The sequence below is a fragment of the Protopterus annectens genome, chromosome 17.part0, assembly GCF_019279795.1.
Source record: "Protopterus annectens isolate FY-2018-M chromosome 17.part0, PAN1.0, whole genome shotgun sequence".
Taxonomy (NCBI): domain Eukaryota; kingdom Metazoa; phylum Chordata; order Ceratodontiformes; family Protopteridae; genus Protopterus; species Protopterus annectens.
The window spans coordinates 685,139,614-685,163,036 of NC_056751.1; the positions used below are offsets into that span (position 1 = coordinate 685,139,614).

A 23,423-nucleotide genomic window follows, 5' to 3' on the forward strand; every position below is an offset into this window, starting at 1 on the left:
TGGCATTCAAAAGGACTTCATAAAATAAAGAGGATCTATCATGGCAACAATGTAACATACAACAAGGGTGGTAAGACTATATATCCTTAATGTGAAACAGCACATGAATTACCTCTGCAAATAAAGATATAAAGAATACAGATAAAAAAAGTTTTCTTCAGATTTACTTCACAAACTCTCTGCATTCTGAATATCAATATACAAGCCAGTAACTCCTCTCAGCTAAGTTAACGTTGTGAAAACTTATAACACAGAGTTGTGCTTCAGAAAGGAAGTAATTTATGTTCCAGAAATCTACTGTGTATCAGCTCCTTGCAGGAATCCTTATAAAAAAAATAATTTACTAGCTTAGAGTTACACAACAAGGCCGGAAGGTTAATTTCCTTTCAGAAATGTTTAACTTTTTTCAAAGGGTGATGCAATGAAATATAATATCACAAAGAATTTGGGTAATTGGAAAGCATTTCTGCAGTTAACTGAGTTATTATTTTTTTCTTTGTAACAGGCAAGAGTCTGATTATAGCAACAGTATCCAGGAATTTTTTTATAGTTATAAGGAAGTATGAATCTGCATAAATATAAACAATGGTGCATACACAAACACAGAGTAACACATAAGCATGGACACATATACACACGTACACATACTCACGCACACACGCATGCCCCCCCCCCCACACACACACACACACACATACACACACACACACACACAAATACTTTTCTTATTATATATTAGATCAGTAGTGATTTGTAAGGGATATCACAGTACTGTAGTCTCATAACCTATATCAGTCTATATCAAAGGTAATGAATGACCACATCAAAAAAGAGGGATGATACAAGGTTTAAAGTCACACTAGACAAGAAAAGGTATAAGGGTGGTGTTAGTAACAAAAATCATCAGTTTTATACTATTCTACTTTACAACTCAGAACAGTGACAGTTATTTAAAGTAACATGAGATTGAAAAGTAGGCAAATGTGTTGCAAAACTTAATGTATCAAGATTTACTGCAGGCTATAAATAGTAAACGTATAAAAATAGTATTGCTTGTATCATAACACTACTTCCATTGTCTAGACACATAGTTCTACATCTGTAGCCACCAGTAGCAACTAAGGGTTTCATTTATTTTTTTCTATTCAGTGGTTCAATTCTGACTGCACCCAACATGCTGAAAAAATCCTTGCCCTATATGGACAGACTCAAAAAACTCCAACTAGTCTCTGTCTCATATTGTCTACTTAGAGGAGATCTCTGCTTGACTTACAAAGCCATGTCTGACCCAGCTCTATTAGAAATGCTACAGCTAAAGAAATCCCAATCTCTCTGCACCACATGCTCCAGATACCTCAACCTCTTTACCACAATCAACAGAACATCCTGGAGGGATAGGTTCATTACCCAGAGACTGCCCATTCTATGGAATAGACTTCCTATACATGTCAAACAGAGCACCTCACTGGCCCTCTTCAAGAGAAATCTTGATGAGTGGAAAAGAAATAGAAAATTCACCCCAGGGATTACTCCAGTGGCTCTAATCGACAGAGGCACTAGGAACTAAGGTTGGGTGGCATGATGCCAGGGTAATTCTATGGGCTAGGCTTGTAAAGGTTCCAGGGCCATTAGCCTAGTACACACCTATGAACCTAGGAACTATGAACCTATGTTAGTTTCCATCTGTATATAACACAGCCTGTAAGTGTATATTTTGTTTCTGTTTCTCTATTAATTTAAATAAACCCACTTTCACATTCTGCAGATGTAGACATCTGATATCCAAAGTAAGTCACCATTAATCAGACATCAAACTTCTCAGCATTGACAAAAATTTAAGATGCTCAAGCACCAAGTACATACATAGGTATATTACTAAGGGTGCTAATTAACACTGACATTTGGCATACATGAGAGGAACAAATCACCGACAGATTTACAGGAAATACTGACATAGAAGTAGGTTATTTATCAGAAGTGTGACATCTGCTATAGTGACTATTAACTCTAAAACAAAATAAGCTGTGATTCAAAAAAAAACCAGCAAATTATAAAGTTGCATCTATACTTTTTGTAAAGGAGCCCCCCCCCCCCCGCATCTCCAGAGCAGATAACTGTGACCTACATATATTTACCCTGCTATCACTACTGTACCTTGGAGTAAGGAGAATACTCAACAGCCTCTGATTTTATCTATCGATCTATGATTATCTAATGTTACATTGACATTCACATTTATCAAAAAGGAAAGCAGCACCCACTCTGTGTCAAACATGCTTGCACTGAAATAGTGTCCGTGCATACAAAAACTAAAATAAAAAAGCATAAAAAATGATGCTTTTTGCAGGGGGCAACCCCTTCACCCCCACACCCTGCTAACTCTGAGATTGCACAAAATCAGTGGAAGGGAATATTCACAAACCATGAAGATTGTGCAGTCTCACACACCTGTCAACCTTTTGTTTAGTCGACCAGAAGCAGATGACTAAATAGATGTTGACCAAGCACGCTTTCAACCTAACCATCTACACTCTATATATATGTATGTATCAACTGGTCAACAACGACAAATAAATAAATAATATTTATTTAACATTTGTTTACTGGGACATAGCCCATTTTCAGTGGAGGCACAGGGAGAAACACTCCAGACACATATCTTTTGAATATGGGAGGAAACCCACACGAACACATACAGACTCCACACAGAAGGCACACCAGCTGAGAATCAAACTGTGCCACTATATATATATATATATATATATATATATATATATATATATATATTGTAGATAGAAATGAGGATAGTCTCAAGAACTACTGTACGTCAGCATTAATTTGTTCTTCAACTGAAATGCATTGACTCCATATCTCTGTTTATTGTCATCAAATTAATATTGTCAGAAATTAGCATGTTAATAACCACGTGTACTTCTCTAGCAGTTAAAGGGATGTGACCAATGAATGACTATTGTATTTTTGTTGCTTTTTGTCTTTGCCAAGTGGCCGACGTCCTGGCTGAAAATGTTCCAAGGGCCAGTCTACTAACCTATTTAAAAAATATGAATAAATACATGGATGAGCAAACAAACAAATTTCAGTGGAAAAAGTAAACCTCTTTTGTGCATTTAACTATTGTAAGTTAAATTTAGCAGATGTAAATGCTAAGATAGCAATCTAAATGGAAGTTATTCTGAAACACTCAAAAGCTATGATACAGATTTAACCTTAGAAATAGGGTGTCTGCCTTATGTTTGTTGCTCTGAAAGAAATATTTTGATGTTTTCCCTGCACAAAGTATCAGCTATCACTTCTGCACTGTTGTGTTTTCTGAACAGTGGTCTGCATTTTGAGCTTGTTAATTTGTTATTAAAGTTTTCTTGTGAAGTCTGCATAGGGTGCCACAGATATCGGTTTGCCAGCTTGTTCTAATGCAGAAGCAGATAATGGGGTTTCTGATAAGGGACTTCATAGAAAATCATCTCCAATGTTTTTAATTAACCTCAGAATAATAATCCCCAAATTCAGTTTCCCTATATTTATAGCTTCCTATTCATACTTCACAACTGTACAGATTTTCACAGAATGTCTAGATTTTTGCCTCATATTTGTAGTCTGTTTTTCATAAAATTGTGTTTTTCTGGCAAATTAGTGGCAAATCCCTATTTTTGGGCCTTTGTCCCACTTTTATTTATGGCTTTGTCCAGATTTCTTGCTCTAAGAGGCTGAGAGGTATGTTCCCATTGCAATGTTATAAACTACACACAATGAATACAGTAGGTTTCACATCATAATCGTGATAATTAAATCTGTTTTATGGTCAGTCATGCTGAATAAATAATCCACAAAAACAATCTTGCTTACACGGAAAATGTCACTTCAGAAAGCCTATGGAAAAGGTATATTTTATTTAAAAATAGTGTGGGGGGAGAAAATACAGATTTAAAGGAAGCACACATTTATTTAGAAAAAGGAATTACATTTTCTTATGGGACTGGTGTTAAAAGAATAACTTATACAATAAATACTGCTGGGTTTTAAGTGAAAATAAAATGGTGCAGATGCTCTCAGTGGAGAATAAAAGTAATATGGTGTATTATGCTTCCTTCAGTCTGAATCTTTTCCCCGCTTCTTTTTCCTTCTCCCTTCTTTTCTGTTTCTATTTATTCCATGTCCATTTCCTACTCTGTCTTCATTTTTATGCATTGCTGTCCTTCTTTCTTTCATTTGAGTGGAGCTTACCTATACACGCACATACATCCACAGATGCACAAATACACACACACACACACACACACACACACACACACACACACACACACACACACACACACACACACGTCTATCTCCAGCTGTTTACTGGATTCTAAATGTTGGTTTGAGTATGTATGCCTTTACTGCTGAGCATACATATACTGACATAGAGATTTGTGTGTGTCTATACGTATGTCTGTTTTTTCCTGAATTCTACTTTTCAAGTTATACTGTAGTACATTTTCTTTTGCATAAAAAAATTACTGTAAATATGAAAAAGCAGCAATTTAACTGAACAATGAAATGTTACTGTGTAGAGTGCATAATGGGGAAATATTCTCAAAAAAGGTTTTACACTTTTATTGCAGTACTTGATGGTTTTCTTGGCCTGTATGGTACAGAGTGTCTTGCTATTGAACTGTCACATTTCTTCTTTACTATACAGGTCTGCTACTTGTGACACTTCTAGTCTTTTCCAATTTAATCAAGAAAAAAGGAGTTTCCTCATTACCCATCTGTGCCAATGGGAGTACCAACTGTCACCAGATCCCCTTGGATGACTTGTTCGAGCGTGTAGTGAAACTTGCACACCGTATACACTCTCTTACCTCTGATATGTTTAATGAATTTGTAAGTAGTTTAATAACCATAACATACATTTCAAGACACCTATGGCTATGAATGCAATACAAAATCATTATGAAACAAATGATGCCTTTGTGTTGCTTTGGGTGACATAAGAATGCTTTATATAATTTGCAGGATAGATGGCATATATGAGTCTGCATTCACTGACCAAAGATGTATCACACAAATATAGCATTGCTCCAGGAATGTTTTAATCCACATTTAATAGACATATTAACTTGTAGAATTAAATAGAAACAATCATTTCTTCTGAAATGCATGTGATTTGAAAATGTAATACTAAGCTTATGTGAGAAAAATAATATTATCACCTATTTCATGTAGTGTGTTGATGCTCATGAATTGAAGATAAATAATAAAATGTGGGCTGGGTTCAAAATGCTCATCAGGAATCTTGGCATTTGTTTGTGTTGTGCTGCTGTTTGTTTAACAGGCTTTAAAAGGGTTCCTCGTGAATAATTAAGAAGTCAGTTCAGTACCTCAAAAGCGTCCCTCATGAATAATTAAGAAATCAGTTCAGTACCTGCTCTAAGCCACAAGGCAGCTTAGTACAGACCTGAATAACTATCACACTCAACATCTTAATGCTGTAGTGATTTCAAGCTGAAAGCACAGCCATAAGAAAAGCTTTGTTGGAAGCATTCGGAGTACAGTGGGTGAGGGATAACAAGGGGTACAATTTAATAATTTAAAATAAAATGAACAGTGGAATCTAACTTTTGAGAGTTACTCTAGCTGCATAGGGTGGATACAATGAGAACACTGACTTGTCTGCCTTCTCCCCAGTAAGAAAAGTGGAGACAGTGCACTAAAACCCTCACAGCACAATGCTGAGTCATAAAACACTCTAATCCAGTGCTCACTATGTTTCTTTATTTGTGCTTTCCACTGCTGGGGGATGCTAATTGGAAACAACGTCTGTTAAATTAGAAGTTCCTCATGTTTACTATCCAGGGACTTTAGGAATCACTGTCACCTATTTCTGGGTATATGCAGCTGCAGGTAATCCTAATGAACTTGGCACAACTTTTTCTGAACTCCACAGCAAAATGTTGACTGAACCAGAAATTATGATTTCCTACATGCTGATGCTTCAGAAATCATGAACACAAATATTTAAGAGTTTGTAAATGTTAAAATTCTACCAGTATTTGAATATTCCAAAGTTTAAAGACAGTAATGTCTACATTCTTCTTAGAACAGGGAAGTACTAGAACTCAGTAGCAATGAGTACTACAGGTAATAGTAACATGCCTTTCATTCTTGACAGCCTTTTACCCTGAGAGGCAGAAAGCCTACAAAGAGTATTTATAACCCATCCCCATACCTTCAATCTGATGCTGCATGCCTCTTATAGGGAATCTGAAATGATGATCCCTGGGAATTTAACATTTTTTCAAATTGATAATATCACTCCAGCAATTATTTTCACCTAAATGATGTTTTATTTCCCATATGCATTCTACTTTGTACTAACATTGTCAACTCTCATATTTTTGACCAAACAGCTCTACTTTCAGAATTCTGTAAACCTTATTTTGCAAAATTGTTACCACTATAAATTGAAGGTGGAATGGTAAAATAAGTGAAAGATTCTTATTCACAAGGTTTTTAATTTGCTTTTTGACAGGATGAACGTTATGCTCAAGGCCGAGGCTTCATTTCTCGTGCAATAAACAACTGTCATACCTCATCACTGACGACTCCAGAAGATAAGGAACAAGCACAGAAATTTCATGTGAGTCTTACAGTATGGCACTTCACCTCAGTAAACTGTCGGTAGTATCTGTCTGGCAAATGCTACTAGCATTTGAGGGCTCCCCAGTGCATACTACTAGTTGTTATCCCCCAAAAAGTTGTGTTTTGGTCTTATTTTTACCTTGTTCTGTTGTAGCTGACAACTTACTTCACAATCACAAAAATAACGCATGTTAGCCAGGAAAGGAAAGATAAAATTTTAATGCAGTTTGAATGTTAAAGAAAAACAAATAATATGGAAACTTCTCTGTATGGAATATCCAAGACTTCCCATAGTTCAGGCACCTAATAAAAACCATACTGGGAATATCCAAACTAATGACAGGTGGAAGAAATATTTTCTTTAAAACTTTCCAAAGTATAATCCACTAATGAAAGTAGGGAAGCACAGGCTAGTTCAAGTTGAATCTTCTTTATTAAAACCATACAAGCAAGCAATCCAAATAGTAGTTGAAAAAACAGAATAAATTGTAGAAATTAACCCTCCCATTTATGTATCTGTTTAAAAGCATGGGAGTGGCTTTCTAGGGTAGCTGTGTTGTAAAAGACAATCAGCATGTTTACTTGCTAAATACCCCTTCCCACACACCCCGGTGTGATATTTAACATAGTGCTGCCCTACTTCAAACTCTGTGATTCCATGATATGTTAAAATAAACTAAAAGTTAAAACTAGAAATTACACCACAACATTCAGAAACATTTTAACATAGATCGCTTTTGTCAATTACCACTTCTTCAGGTTTGTGTCTCAAGTGGGAAAAGCAACTAAAATTTAAACATTAAATAATACATAGCAATATATTTTGTTGGGCTAAAAACAATATATATTATTTAAACAAATCCTAAATAAAAACTTATCACACTCTTGAGAATATCTATATGTTTCTCAAATGATAAAGCTATTAAAGAATTTTAAAATAAAATACACTCAGAAATCTATAAAAAATATGTGTATATGTGTGTGTGTGTGTGTATGTGTGTGTGTGTGTGTGTGTGTGTGTGTGTGTGTGTGTGTGTGTATATATATATATATATATATATATATATATATATATATAAATGTTGTTGTTGTGTCTTTCAGCTTTTCCCAGTTAGGGGTCGCCACAGCGGAACTTCAGTCCGCTAATGATTGGCAGTAGATTTTTACATGTCGAGTTGCCGGCCCTGACGCACAACCTTCAATGAAGGTACGCCCATTCACGCATGTCTCCACACAGAAGACGCTCTAGCTGAGAACAAAACAGGATAATGTCTTACTGTGAGGCAACAACGCTACCACATTCATAGGTAAGTACTAGGCTATCTGCCCAAGGGCATTTATAAGCCTAACCAGAATGTGTTGGCTTTCGCCACCCCCTTAGATTAGTTCCCTGTGCCTCTATCCAGCAGAGCCATTAGTTCCCTGCGCCACTGTCCAGCAGAGCCACTGCTGTGATCCCCGGGGTAAATTTTCTGTTTCCCATCCACCCATCAAGGTTTCTCTTGAAGAGTGTTAATGAGGGGCTCTGCCTTATGTATGTTGGAATCCTGTTCCAAAGCATGGGGGAGTCTCTGGGAGAGGAATCTATCCCTCCAGCATGTCCTATTTATCGTTGTGGTGAGGTTTATATCCCTAGAGCGTGTGGCTCTCTGAGATTTTTTTTTAGGTAGAGCATGTCCATCAATTCTGGGTTGGACATGGCCTTGTATGTCAGGCAGAGATCACCTCCGAGTAAGCAGTATGCAACTGAGTACAGCTGGAGTTTCTTGAGTCAGGCTGTATAGGTCATCTGCTTGAGGCCAGCAATCCTCTTGGTGAGGTACTTTTGTGGTCTTTCCAGCTGTTGCAAGTGTCTTGTAAGGTACATCCCAAATGGGATGTTGTATTCTATGATGGGTCTAATGAGTAATGAGTAGAGAGGCACAATAACCTCTTTTGTTCTAGATGCAAACCCTTTTGTAATTAGGTGGGACACTTAGAAGGATTTTCTAACCACCTTGGCAATATGATTATCAAAGGAGCGATTACTATCTACTTGGGTCCCCAGATCCCTTATTACATTTTCTGTATTTAGGGGATTACCACCTATGTGGTAGTTTGCGGGTACTTTGTTTTTTCCAAAGGGGATGACTATGCACTTTTTGGCATTGATGGCCATGATTTTGACACCAGGTATCCGTCTTAGTGAGACCCATCTGGAGGGTGTCTGTATCAGCCGGAGAATCAATTATGGCCGCTAGTTTGTAGTCGTCTGCAAACTTGGTCAGCCATAGTCCTCCTATGCTTGCCTGTACCTCTGAGAAGTATATACCAAACAGGAGGGTCCTAGGACTGAGCCCTGGGGGATGCCACTTGTAACCGTTTTAGAGTCGGACGTAGAGCCTGCAACTCTCACCATGTAGGTTCTATCCATGAGCCAGTTGGCAACCCATCTCATGACGTAGGGGTTTATGTTCAAGATGGTGAGCTTGTCTATAATACTGGAATGGGGAATGGTGTCGAAAGCCTTTGCAAGGTCTAGGTAGGCTGTGTGGGCCTCCTTTCCCTCGTCTAATGCCTTGGTAACCATCTCAAAGAAGTCCACCAGGTTTAGGAGGCATGATCTACCCTTAACAAAGCCAAACTGGGTATATATATATATATATATATATATATATATATATATATGTTCATAGGTTCATAGGTAGGTACTAGGCTATTAGCCCTAGAACCTATATAAGCCTAGCTAAAAAGGTACCCTGGCTTTCGCCACCCAAGAAAATTATTTTCCTGTGCCCCTGTTAAGCAGAGCCACAGATGTGATCCCTGGGGTGAACTTCCTATTTCCCATCCAATCATCAAGATTTTTCTTGAAGAGTGCTAATGAGGAGCTCTGTTTGACCTAAATAGGTAGCCTGTTCCTGAGTATGGGAAGTCTCTGGGACAGGAATCTATCCCTCCAGCATGTTCTGTTTATTGCGGTGACAAGGTTTAGGTCCCTAGAGCATGTAGCTCAGAGGGATTGGGATTTCTTTAAGTGGAGCATGTCCAACAGCTCTGGGTTTGACATAGCTTTGTATGTTAAGCAGAGATCGCCTCTGAATAGGCGATATGCGATGGAGTAAAGCTGTAGTTTTTTGAGACGGTCTGCATAGGGCATCTGTTTGAGGCCAGTAATCCTCTTTGTGAGGTATTTCTATGGCCTTTCCAGTTTCTGTAGATGTCTTGTGAGGTACATACCAAAAGAGGTGTTGTACTCTATAATGGGTCTAATGAGTGATGAGTAGAGGGGAACAATGACCCCTTTTTTTCCGGATGAGAAACCTTTTGTGATGAGGTGAGCCACATAGAAGGATTTCCTGACCACTCTGGTGATGTGATTATCAAAGGAGAGACTACTGTCCACCTGTGTCCCAAGGTCTCTTGTCACACTTTCAGCATTAAGTAGACTACCACTTATGTAGTAGTTCATGGGTATAGAGTTTTTACCAAAGGGGATGACAATACACTTTTTTGGCATTGAGCTTCAGGCCATGGCTTTGACACCAGGCATCTGTCTCAGTGATGCCCTTTTGTAGTATGTCCACATTGTTAGGAGTTTCAATTATGGCTCCTAGTTTGCAGTCATCTGCAAACTTTGTTAGCCAAAGACCTTTTGTGTTAGCCTGTACTTCAGAGAAGTAGATACCAAACAGGAGAGGACCCAGGATTGAACCCTGTGGTACTCCACTTGTCACTGGTCTGAAGTCAGATTTGGAGTCTGCTACTTTCACAGTGTGGGTTCTGTCCGTGAGCCAGTTGGCAACCCATCTTGTGACATAGGGATTTATACCTAGTTTAGTGAGCTTATCTGTAATTCCAGAGTGGGGGATGGTGTCGAAAGCCTTGGCGAGATCTAGATAAGCTGTGTGAACCACCTTACCCTCATCTGTGGCTTTGGTGACTGCTTCAAAGAAGTCAATCAGGTTTAGGAGACATGATCTGCCTTTTACAAACCCGAACTAGGTAGGGTCCAGAGTTTGGAGATTACCAATGTCTTTGTTTATGAGTTCCATGATGATACATTCCATGGCCTTGCAGACCAGGCTTGTCAGGCTAATGGGGCGGTAGTTCCCGGGGTCCGTCGTGGCTCCCCCTTTGTGGAGTGGGATAACCATCACTGTGCGCCATTCATTGGGCACAAAGCCAGAGATGAGGCTATGATTGAACATGGTACTTAGGCAGGGTGCCAGTTCATTCTGTAGTTTGTGTAGAACGCAGCCTGGGATATTGTCAGGTCCCATGGATGCTGTGTTCTTGGCTTTGGAGAGTGTGTTTTTTACCTGTGCAGTCGTGATTACAGGAACTTTGCATAATTCTAGTATAGAGATGGGCCCGCTAGGGGGTGAGAGGGGGGTAACGTTAGCACTGAACCTATCTGCCAGGATATTGGCAATATCAGTTGGTTCTGTATATTTAGTGCCATTGTACTGTAACTCAGAGCAGATCTGAGTGTTGCCATTGAGATTCTTGACATAGCTATAGAATGCTTTGTGGTTGTCTTTAGAGTCAGTGGCAATTTTGTTTTCATAACTAGCTTTGGAGGATTTTATGAGGGATCTCAGCTTCTTACTGAGGTTGACCAGGGAGTTCCTCCAGTCATGGGATTTTACTCTTTTTTTGCAACTGTTTCTTTCTTCTGTTGTAGAGTTTATTTATGGCAGATGACCACCAGATTGGCTTCCTTTTTTTTTTGGAGGATAGCATCTTGGTTCTGTTAGGGATAGCATGATCCATGCACTTGTGTAAGTGCTTATAAAGTGCATTTGTGTAGGATTCAGCAGTCGTGCCTCTATTGTATGTCTGCATGGGTGTCATGAAGTTTGCCACTTCTGTCTTAAAAAGTGTGAAGTTGGCTTTGGAGAATTTTTTTACAGTGGTTTCCCTAACTGGGGGTGGGGGCGGGATGTGGATGTCTAGGGTGATTAGCTTGTGGTTGGATCTGACCAACTAGGAATTGACCTCTGGTGTGGAACACCAGTTGCCCATGTTGGTAATGACCAGGTCTAGGATATTGCTGCCCCTGGTGCGGGTGTGAATAAGTTGATCCAAGGCGTTGGAATTTATGAATTCCAGAAAACGTTGAGCAAAAGAGTTGGTACATGAGTAGTTTTCCCAGTTAATGGTGGGGCAGTTGAAATCACCCATTATTAGGGTGTTGGGTTGTACCCTAATACTTTCCAGTGTATCAAGAAATGAGAAGTAGAAATCCTGGGGCATGGTGGGGGTCTGTAGCAAGCTACAATTTGGATTGCGGTCTTGCCCAGAGTTAGTTGCACTTAGATAATCCCGGATGCATTATGCTGTGCAACTAGCCTGGAGGTGTGCATATTCTTAATGAATATGGACATGCCTCCACCTTTAGTGCTTCATTCCGGGTTAGGTGGCCAAAAGGTGTGGCATGAATTATAGCCTGGTAGCACAGGGGTGCTCTCTGGAGCTTTGAACCAGGTCTCTGTCACTGCACAGATGTCGATGTTCTCCATTTTAAGGAGTGCCTCAAGTGAGTGCATTTTGAGGTTTAGACTTCTATCATTGAGTAGCAGTACCCTCAGATTTTGCTTGCTTGTACCTGTTACAGTGATGAATTTGTCATTTGAACCTTGCCCAAATAAAGCACTATAGGGGTGGCAAGAGCCTTAGCCAGTATCCGGAATCCCAATGGCGACAGATACAGGCCATCTCTGGAAAACCATCGTGGTCTGTCGATCATGTCGTCCCAGGCAGACAAATACTGGATCCCCTTAGAATGACACCAGAAGCTTAGCCAATTGTTGAAGTCAATCATTTTGTCCTTGTACTGTGGTATCATTCTGAGTGATGGCAGGATGTTACTCAGGGCTAGGGTCATACCTGCCTGGGCTACAAGAATGGAGAGCTCCTCCATGTCTCTTTTCATGTAGTCCAGGGAGGTACATCTCAGGTCATTCACACCAACATGGACAATGACAGTGTCATATTATTACTTGTTGTGGAGTGACCTGAGTGCATGCGTTATGTGGCAGATCCTGGCACCTGACAGGCAGCTGACAGTAACTTTCTCCTTGTTTAGCCTGGTGAGTGGAACATCAGTGTGCCTGACTATAGAATCACCTATGACTAAAGTGTTGGGTACGTTGTTATGCCTTATGGGCTGTGGTTGAGTGGCACACTGAGTTTGTGGGCTATGTGTCATTTGGGTTGTGTTGGGGGGTGGAGTTATCTTGCGTTTCTGCTTTGGAGGTCCCTGATGCTTGGGTAGGTTTTTATTGAGAGCCTCTGTGAATGTAGTTGTGTGTTTTGTGTTTCTATGTGTGTGTTTTGATGGTGTAGGTTTTGAGGGACTATGTGATGAGTGTGGTGTGGTTCAAGTGTTTACCTTCTCCTCTTAACTGTCTAGTCCAGCCTTGGGTGAAGAGAGCTTTGCTTCCCATTTGGCTATATAAGTGCATCTCTCACAGGTTGTAGTGTTGGGTGGTAAGAGGAGAGGGTTGTCTGTGTACATGAGGCAATTGCTGCATTGCCCCAAGATGCAGAGATTCATCAGGTAGACAGGAGAAATCACCAGGAGCTGACCCTTAGACACGCCTGGATAGGTGCTTATTTATTAAGTACTAAAAACTGCTTTCCTCTAGACAAGTGAGGAAAGTTTAGTGCTGTAGTAATTTGCAGCTGATTTAGTGCTTACAATGAGTTCTGAACAAGTGCTGAGTTCAAAGAAACAGATTTGAGTGCTAAAACTAGAAAACTGGCTAGTTCTAAGAAACAAAATTAAGCTAGAAGGCTTCCTTCCAACACAGAAAAGCTCGGGGGCTCAGAAGCCTACAAACAGTCTAGACCACTTACAGGAAAGGCAGGAAACAAGCTTATTTTTTTTTCTTTCCCAGATGTTCTCTTTGTACACAGCAGGAGTACCTGAAATCAGAATATGATCTCACTGCACTCGGTTGAGTGAGCAAATGAGATGGGCCCAGAATGAGTATCCAAACACAAATTTACAAGAGGGGCAGGCAGTTTCAAAGCCACCAAGATTAACACCAAAACAAAACCAGATAGGGTGGGTTGAGAACTAACTGATAAAACAGAGTCAAAACTTCCAGTTCAGTTAATATTCAATGCAACACAAATAAATAAATTAAAATGCTGTATTATTTGAAAAAAGTGCAGATAAAAGGTACTTAAATTCTCTTATACGTCCAGTTGAATGCAGCTAGATCTTAGCCAGCCAAAGCTCGGGTTTTAAGCAGAAAATATTCCAAAATGTACCACTTAAATAGGCAGTAACAGAATATCAATTAATTAGACTACCCCCGACTGCAATTGCTGTCTATGCAGGAATTCTAACAGGCATCTAGCAACCACTAACTGAAAAAACTTCCAGTTCAGTTAATATTCAATGTAACACAAATAAATCAATTAAAATGCTGTATTATTTGAAAAAAGTACAGATAGAAGGTACTTAAAATCTCTTATACGTCCAGTTGAATACAGCTAGATCTAAGCCGGCCAAAGCTCAGGTTTTAAGCCTATAGTTATATATGAAAAATCTAGCGGAAAAAATAGTCACTCACACTCACAGCAGTGATATTCACTCTAGAAAAAAATGTGTAAACAGGACCCCATTTAGAATTTATGAATGTTATAATATTGGAGCCAATATAAACATATAGTATATCTGCTCCTAATACTCAATATGTGTCTAGTTAATTTCAATGTGCTTTAAAAAGTTACAACCTAAAAAGGCTAAGCTGTCACGAAAATCATGCATGTGCTATAAGGAATCTAGTTCTGCTGCTTGTTAAACCATAAGATAAAAAAGAAACATTTACAAAGTTAATAGTTAATAAAATTGTTAATAATTGCAAATAAATAAAGTTCACAACTTCAGTCTTGTAAACAATATGCAATGGGACAGCTTTCTTAGCTCTATTATACTTTTCAGTGAGCAAAAATAGTTTAATTCAGGCTTTCTAAAAGAGTTCAGCCTTAGTTGCCACGTTCATAGGTTCATAGGTTGGTACTAGGCTATCAGCCCTAGGGCCTATACAAGCCTAGCCATAACAATTCTCTGGCTATTTCTTCCCACACTATTTACTTCCCTGGACCCCTGTCTAGCAGGGAAACTGATGTGATCCCCGGGGTGAATTTCCTTTCTCCCATCCAATCGTCAAGGTTCCTTTTGAAGAGGGCCAAAGAGGCACTCTGCTTGACATGTATGGGCAATCTATTCCAGAGTCTGGGGAGTCTCTGGGTCAGGAACCTATCCCTCCAGCATGTTTTGTTTATTGTGATGACAAGGTTTAGATCCCCGGAGTGTGTGGCTCTGAGAGATTGGGATTTCTTTAAGTGTAGCATGTCCAACAGCTCTGGGTTTGATATGGCCTTGTATGTTAAGCAGAGATTGCCTCTGAGTAGATGATATGCGACAGAGTATAGCTGGAATTTTTAAGGCAGTCAGCGTAGGGCATCTGCTTTAGGCCTGTGATTCTTTTAGTGAGGTATTTCTGCGGCCTTTCCAGTTGTTGCAGAAGTCTTGAGAGGTATATACCAAATGGGGCATTGTATTCTATAATGGGTCTAATGAGGGATGAGTACAGTGGGACAATGACCTCCTTTTTTCTGGATGAAAAGCCCTTAGTGATGAGGTGCCACATAGAAGGATTTTCTGACTGTTGTGGCGATGTGGTTATCGAAGGTGAGACCACTGTCCACCTGTGTCCCTAAGTCTCTTATCACACTTTCAGTGTTTAGTGTACTGCCACCTATATGGTAATTCACAGGCACATGTTTTTTCCCAAAGGGGATAACTATACATTTCTTGGCATTGAGCTTGAGCCCATGGCTCTGGCACCAAGCATCTGTTTCCGTAAGGCCCTTTTGTAGAGTATCCACATCATTTGGGGATTCAATAATGGCTCCCAGTTTGCAGTCATCTGCCAACTTTGTTAGCTAGAGTCCCTTAGTGTTGGCCTGTACTTCAGAGAAGTAGATGCCAAACAAGAGCGGTCCCAAGACTGAACCCTGAGATACTCCACTTGTCACTTGTCTGGAGCTGGATTTGGAGTCGGCTACTTTTAAAGTGTGGGTTCTATCAGTAAGCCAGTTAGCAACCCATTGGGTGACGTAGGGATTAATGCCCAGCTTAGTAAGTTTATCTATGATTCCAGAATGGGGGATGGTGTCAAAGGCCTTGGCAAGGTCTAGATAGACTAGTAAGTTCTTGTTTTTCAAACGTATTTGGGATGTCTCCTTCAGGTTCAGTGAGGTCTATGTGATCAAATATCTTCTGTGGAGTTGAAGGTATCTGCCCAGAGCATTGTTTCTACATTTAGACTGGATCTTGGATAGATGACCCAAAAAAATCTTTGTTTCAGTTTATTAACAGTCTTTTTTAAGATTCCAAAGTATAAATCCACTACTGAAAGTAGGGAAGCACGAGCTGGTTCGTCGAATCTTCTTTATTAAGATTCGACTTGAACCAGCTGTGCTTCCCTACTTTCAGTAGTGGATTATACTTTGGAATGTTAAAGAAAAAAGCACACTCAGGTATATGCATGCTCAAAATGCAAACTCCTTTCCCATGTAATGTCTGCTATTCTTTTTTCTTATATAACAGAGCTCTGAAGTTAAATGATAAGGAACACTAGGGTTGGCTATGTCGCCTAATGGATAAGGTTCTGACCTTGGATGACAAGATGACAGGTTAATTCCTACCAAGGTCTTCAGAGAAGGCCACTAATTAGAGGCTTAGCAGAAAATTTTGAGTTATTTATTTGGGAAGTTGGTGAACGTCACACACCTAGGCTACTACTCTACAAGACTGACTACAAATTTCTGACACAGATTATTGTGTTACCCATTGGGAGACTGCAGGAGACAAGCTTTCTTCTAACATATATCAGCTATTGGCTCTTAGTTTACATAATAATATTACTTGCCTTGTCTGTCTGTTTTTTTTTCCCTTGGCTTTTTGATTTGTACTTCATTGCATACCTCAATGTTTATATTTACCAAGCTGCTGGACACTTGTAATACCCACAACACTACTCTGTTTCATGTTGCACAGTAGCCAGTGAGAGCCTTACCGTGCTGCTAGATTTTGTCTTACCGAGCCTGAAACCAAAATGGTTTCTACACATAGTACTTACTAAGTCTTTGACACTGCACCTATAACTTCTGTCATACTTGCAACCTTTGTGACACCTGTGCCCATAACTTGTGCTGGTGTCAATATCTGTAATCATACCTGTATTAGTGTCAACACCCCTGTCTATAACTTGTACTAGTTTTTAGCATACTGTACTGACAACATTATAGATGTGCATTTTTGTACCACATACATAAATATTGACTGCAATTGTACCTCCTTGTACATAATAACTGATTTTCCATTGTTTCTAGTGGGTGACATCATCTTTATTATGCCCTAAACCTCCCTTGCTATATTGCACACTGTTAATTATAGTACTTAGCAAACTTAAACGGCATAACTAACATATTTCTTGTACCTCGGTTATTTATCTCCACCAGATTGCTTGATACCATGGTGCCACAATCTGCCCATACCTCTTCTGTTGCCAGCCTTCTAGCACTAGGTACTATGAGGTAATGCATGAATTACCTCATGTTTGCTGGAAATTCTCTACTGTTACCCAGCATGGAATTTACTTGTGAGAGGTTGTGATACCAACTAAACTGGAGGCAAGTCTCTCACTGTCATTAACTACCCAGGTTGTCAGTGCTAACTACACATCCACCACACATCACACACTTACAACCTCACTATACTACTATCATCTTTACCACATCACTGCACTACCATCACCCTCACCACTTCACTGTACTACTATCACCCTTACCACCTCACTGTACTACTATCACCTTTACCATTTCACTGTACTGCTATCACTTACCACCTCACTGCACTAGTATCACCTTTACTATCTCACTGTACTACTATTATCCTTACCACCTCACTGTACTGCTATCACCCTTAACCTCACTGTGCTACTATCACCCTAATTATCTCACTGTACTGCTGTCACCCTCACCACCTCATTGTGCTACTATCACCCTTACCACCTTGATGTACTATCACCCCTCTACAAACTCACTGTACTATTATCACCTTTACCACTTCACTGTACTACTATCATCCTCACCACCTCACTGTACTGCTATCACCCTTACCACCTCACCATATTATCACCTTTACCATCTCACTGTACTACTATCACCCTCACCATCTCACTGTACTGCTATCACCCTTACCACCTCACTGTACTACTATCACCTTTACCATCTCACTGTACTACTATCACCCTCACCATCTCAATGTACTGCTATCACCTTTACTACCTCACTGTACTGCTATCACCCTTACCACCTCACTATACTATTATTACCTTTACCATCTCACTGTACTACTATCACCCTCACCACCTCACTGTACTGTTATCACCTTTACCACCTCACTGTACTGCTATCACCCTTACCACCTCACTGTACTACTATCACCTTTACCATCTCACTGTACTACTATCACCCTGGCTATCTCAATGTACTGCTATCACTCTTACCACCTCACTGTACTACTATCACCCTTACCACCTCACTATACTACTATCACCCTTACCACCTCACTATACTACTATCGCCCTTACAACCTCACTGCACTACCATCACCCTTAACACCTCACTGTACTACTATTGCCCTTACAACCTCACTGCACTACCATCACCCTTAACACCTCACTCTACTACTATCACCCTTACAACCTCACTGCACTACCGTCACCCTTAATACCTCACTGTACTACTATCACCTTTACCACCTCACTGTACTACCATCACTCTTAACACCTCACTGTACTACTATTGCCTTTACCACCTCACTATCCTACTATCACCCTTACCACCTCACTGTACTACTGTCACCTTTGCTACCTCACTGCACTACTATCACCTTTATCTCCTCACTGCACTACTGTCACCCTCACCATCTCACTGTACTGCTATCACCCTCACCTCCTCACTGTACTGCTATCACCCTTACCACCTCACTGTACTACTATCACCCTTACCACCTCACTATACTTCTATCACCTTTACCATCTCACTGTACTACTATCAGCCTTGCCACCTCACTGTACTGCTATCACCCTTACCAACTCACTGTACTAATATCACCCTTACCACCTCACTGTACTACTATCACCCTTACCACCTCACTATACTGCTATCACCCTTACCACCTCACTATACTACTATCACCCTTACAACCTCACTGTATTACCATCACCCTTACTACCTCACTGTACTACTATCTCCTTTATCACCTCACTGTACTACTATCACCCCTACTACCTCACTGTACTACTATCACCTTTACCATCTCACTGTACTGCTATCAACCTTGCCACCTCACTGTACTACTATCACCTATACCACCTCACTGTACTATCATCACCCTTAACACCTCAATGTACTACTATCACCTTTACCACCTCACTGTACTACTATCACCCTTACTACCTCACTGTAGTACTATCACCTTTACCATCTCACTATACTACTATCACCCTTACCACCTCACTGTACTACTATCACCCTCACCACCTCACTGTACTACTATCACCTTTACCATCTCACTGTACTGCTATCACCCTTACCACCTCACTGTATTACCATCGCCCTTAACACCTCACTGTACTACTATCGCCTTTACCACCTCACTATACTACTATCACCCTTACCACCTCATTATAGTACTACTACCTTTACCATCTCACTATACTATCACCCTTACCACCTCAATATACTACTATCACTCTTACCACCTCACTGTACTACTGTCACCCTTACTACCTCACTGCACTACTATCACCTTTATCTTCTCACTGCACTACTGTCACCCTCACCATCTCACTGTACTGCTATCACCCTCACCTCCTCACTGTACTGCTATCACCCTTACCACCTCACTGTACTACTATCACCCTTACAACCTCACTATACTACTATCACCTTTACCATCTCACTGTACTGCTATCAGCCTTACCACCTCACTGTACTACTATCACCTTTACCATCTCACTGTACTACTATCACCCTTACCACTTCACTGTACTACTATCACCCTTGCCACCTCACTATACTGCTATCACCCTTACTACCTCACTAAACTACTATCACCCTTACAACCTCACTGTACTACCATCACCCTTAACCCCTCACTGTACTACTATCACCCTTACTACCTCACTGTACTACAATCACCTTTACCATCTCACTGTACTGCTATCAGCCTTGCCACCTCACTGTACTACTATCACCTATACCAACTCACTGTACTACTATCACCCTTACCACCTCACTGTACTATCATCACCCTTAACACCTCAATGTACTACTATCGCCTTTACCACCTCACTGTACTACTATCACCCTTACAACCTCACTGTACTACTATCACCTTTACCATCTCACTGTACTGCTATCAGCCTTGCCACCTCACTGTACTACTATCACCTATACCAACTCACTGTACTACTATCACCCTTACCACCTCACTGTACTATCATCACCCTTAACACCTCAATGTACTACTATCACCTTTACCACCTCACTGTACTACTATCACCCTTACTACCTCACTGTAGTACTATCACCTTTACCATCTCACTATACTACTATCACCCTTACCACCTCACTGTACTACTATCACCCTCACCACCTCACTGTACTACTATCACCTTTACCATCTCACTGTACTGCTATCACCCTTACCACCTCACTGTATTACCATCGCCCTTAACACCTCACTGTACTACTATCGCCTTTACCACCTCACTATACTACTATCACCCTTACCACCTCATTATAGTACTACTACCTTTACCATCTCACTATACTATCACCCTTACCACCTCAATATACTACTATCACTCTTACCACCTCACTGTACTACTGTCACCCTTACTACCTCACTGCACTACTATCACCTTTATCTTCTCACTGCACTACTGTCACCCTCACCATCTCACTGTACTGCTATCACCCTCACCTCCTCACTGTACTGCTATCACCCTTACCACATCACTGTACTACTATCACCCTTACCACTTCACTATACTACTATCACCTTTACCATCTCACTGTACTGCTATCAGCCTTACCACCTCACTGTACTACTATCACCTTTACCATCTCACTGTACTACTATCACCCTTACCACTTCACTGTACTACTATCACCCTTGCCACCTCACTATACTGCTATCACCCTTACTACCTCACTAAACTACTATCACCCTTACAACCTCACTGTACTACCATCACCCTTAACCCCTCACTGTACTACTATCACCCTTACTACCTCACTGTACTACAATCACCTTTACCATCTCACTGTACTGCTATCAGCCTTGCCACCTCACTGTACTACTATCACCTATACCAACTCACTGTACTACTATCACCCTTACCACCTCACTGTACTATCATCACCCTTAACACCTCAATGTACTACTATCGCCTTTACCACCTCACTGTACTACTATCACCCTTACAACCTCACTGTACTACTATCACCTTTACCATCTCACTGTACTGCTATCAGCCTTGCCACCTCACTGTACTACTATCACCTATACCAACTCACTGTACTACTATCACCCTTACCACCTCACTGTACTATCATCACCCTTAACACGTCAATGTACTACTATCACCTTTACCATCTCACTATACTACTATCACCCTTACCACCTCATTGTACTGCTGTAACCCTCACCACCTCACTGTACTACTGTCACCTTTACTATCTCACTACACTACTATCACCTTTATCTCCTCACTGCACTACTGTCACCCTCACCATCTCACTGTACTGATATCACCCTCATCTCCTCACTGTACTACTATCACCCTTGCCACCTCAATGTACTGCTATCACCCTTACCACCTCACTGTACTACTATCATCCTTACTACCTCACTATACTACTGTCACCCTTACCACCTCACTGTACTACTATCACCCTTACCATTTCACTATACTGCTTTCACACTTACCACCTCACTGTACTTCTACCACCCTTACCACCTCACTATACTACTGTCACCCTTACCACCTCACTGTACTGCTATCACCTTTACCATCTCACTGTACTACTATCACCGTTACCACCTCATTATGCTACTATCACCCTTACCACCTCACTGTACTACTGTCACCCTCACCACCTCACTGTACTGCTATCACCCTTACCACCTCACTGTACTACTGTCACCCTCCACCTCACTGTACTACTATTACCTTTACCACCTCACAGTACTACTATCATCCTTACCACCTCACTGTACAGCTATCATCCTTAACCACCTCACTGTACTACTATCACCTTTATCATCTCACTGTACTACTATAACCCTCACCACCTCACTGTTCTACTATCACCACATCCAGTTGTGCTGAGTTACTAAAAAAAAAAAAAAAAAACACTTGAAGCCTTCTGCAAAATGGACTATCTTTCCCAGACCTCAGCAGCAAACTCACACCTTACTCAACAGTCACTGTCATATCTACCACCAGTAAAGGTCAGCATATTGATATGCAAAAGCCCCTAAGGTAACCAAAGATTAATAATGCTCATTGTGTCATGATGTCATAGGAGACTCAGTAGTTAAATACACTGACAATCTGCTCACTAGGCTAGGCAAAGACAGAGTAACAGTCAGTTATTTATCTCAGGCACCACAATTTGTGATGCCAATATGGCAGTCAGATAACTTCACCCCACATATGCATACAACCTGGTAATTGCACATGTTAGAGTGAAACATTTTCAAAGACAGGCTCAGTATTTGGTGTTATCTTGGGTGGGGGTGATTGTTCATTGTGTGTCGTACTGAAAGGAAATGGTGGAGTTCATCCTTCTTCACTATATCTGTCTTGTATCTCTCTTATGAAAGCTTCTGCATGTTGGCCAGTATATTTTCTATCCCCCTTTTTGGGCATAGTCTGCCTCCTAAGCCTGCCTTTCTATCAAATAATAACTGAAAAAGGTGTGATTTCCTTTTGTGAATTTAATTTCAGACAGGTGTAGTTAACATAAGTGAGACAAATAATGTCTATCTCAAAAAACACCAGCAAGCAAGCAAATAAAATAAAAAACACAAAATCACCAGCACATCACCAGAACATCTTCTTTATTAGGTTAGCAATCTGGTACCTCGGCCTTTCGCCTTCATGGATCACAAAACATTCACATTTTAAACTAGTTAATATACTTATTCATCCTAATTAACACAGACAACTTACATTCAATAATTGATTCATATTAAACATTTAAAGTGACACATTACATATTACATAAATTAAATTCACTATTCCATCAATGTTTCACTGCAAAAAATTAAATATAAATATAAATAAATATTTACTATTAAATGTTGGATAATGCTATTATTATTAGTTGTTAAATACCCAATTCCTGATTCAAGCCAAAGGGCTTCAAAGTTTTAAACTTTAAGATCATTCTAGTTTCTAATTCAAGTAATTTATTAGTATAGTACCCCCCCCCCTAGTTAAAAGAGGCTTACCAAATATGCAAAATTTTAAACTGCTAGGGGAACCATCATGTTTAGCAAGGAAATGTTGGGCAACAGGATTAACTTTGCTCCGGTTCCTAATATCTTTTAAATGTTCAAGTACCCGAATTCTAACCATACATTTAGTTTGTCCTATATACCAAACATTAGCACAAGAACAACCCAGAATATA

At 40.2% G+C, this 23,423-nt stretch overlaps 1 protein-coding gene across 1 annotated transcript in view; it reads left to right on the top strand.

The window, feature by feature from the left end:
- The window catches only part of PRL (prolactin), a 41,351-nt gene that overhangs the window by 7,481 nt on the left and 10,447 nt on the right, over positions 1-23,423 (top strand). Inside the window, exons 2-3 of the mRNA XM_044059603.1 lie at positions 4,700-4,884; positions 6,533-6,640. Coding sequence (XP_043915538.1) covers positions 4,700-4,884; positions 6,533-6,640 — 293 coding nt within the window. The remainder of the gene's footprint in view (positions 1-4,699; positions 4,885-6,532; positions 6,641-23,423) is intronic.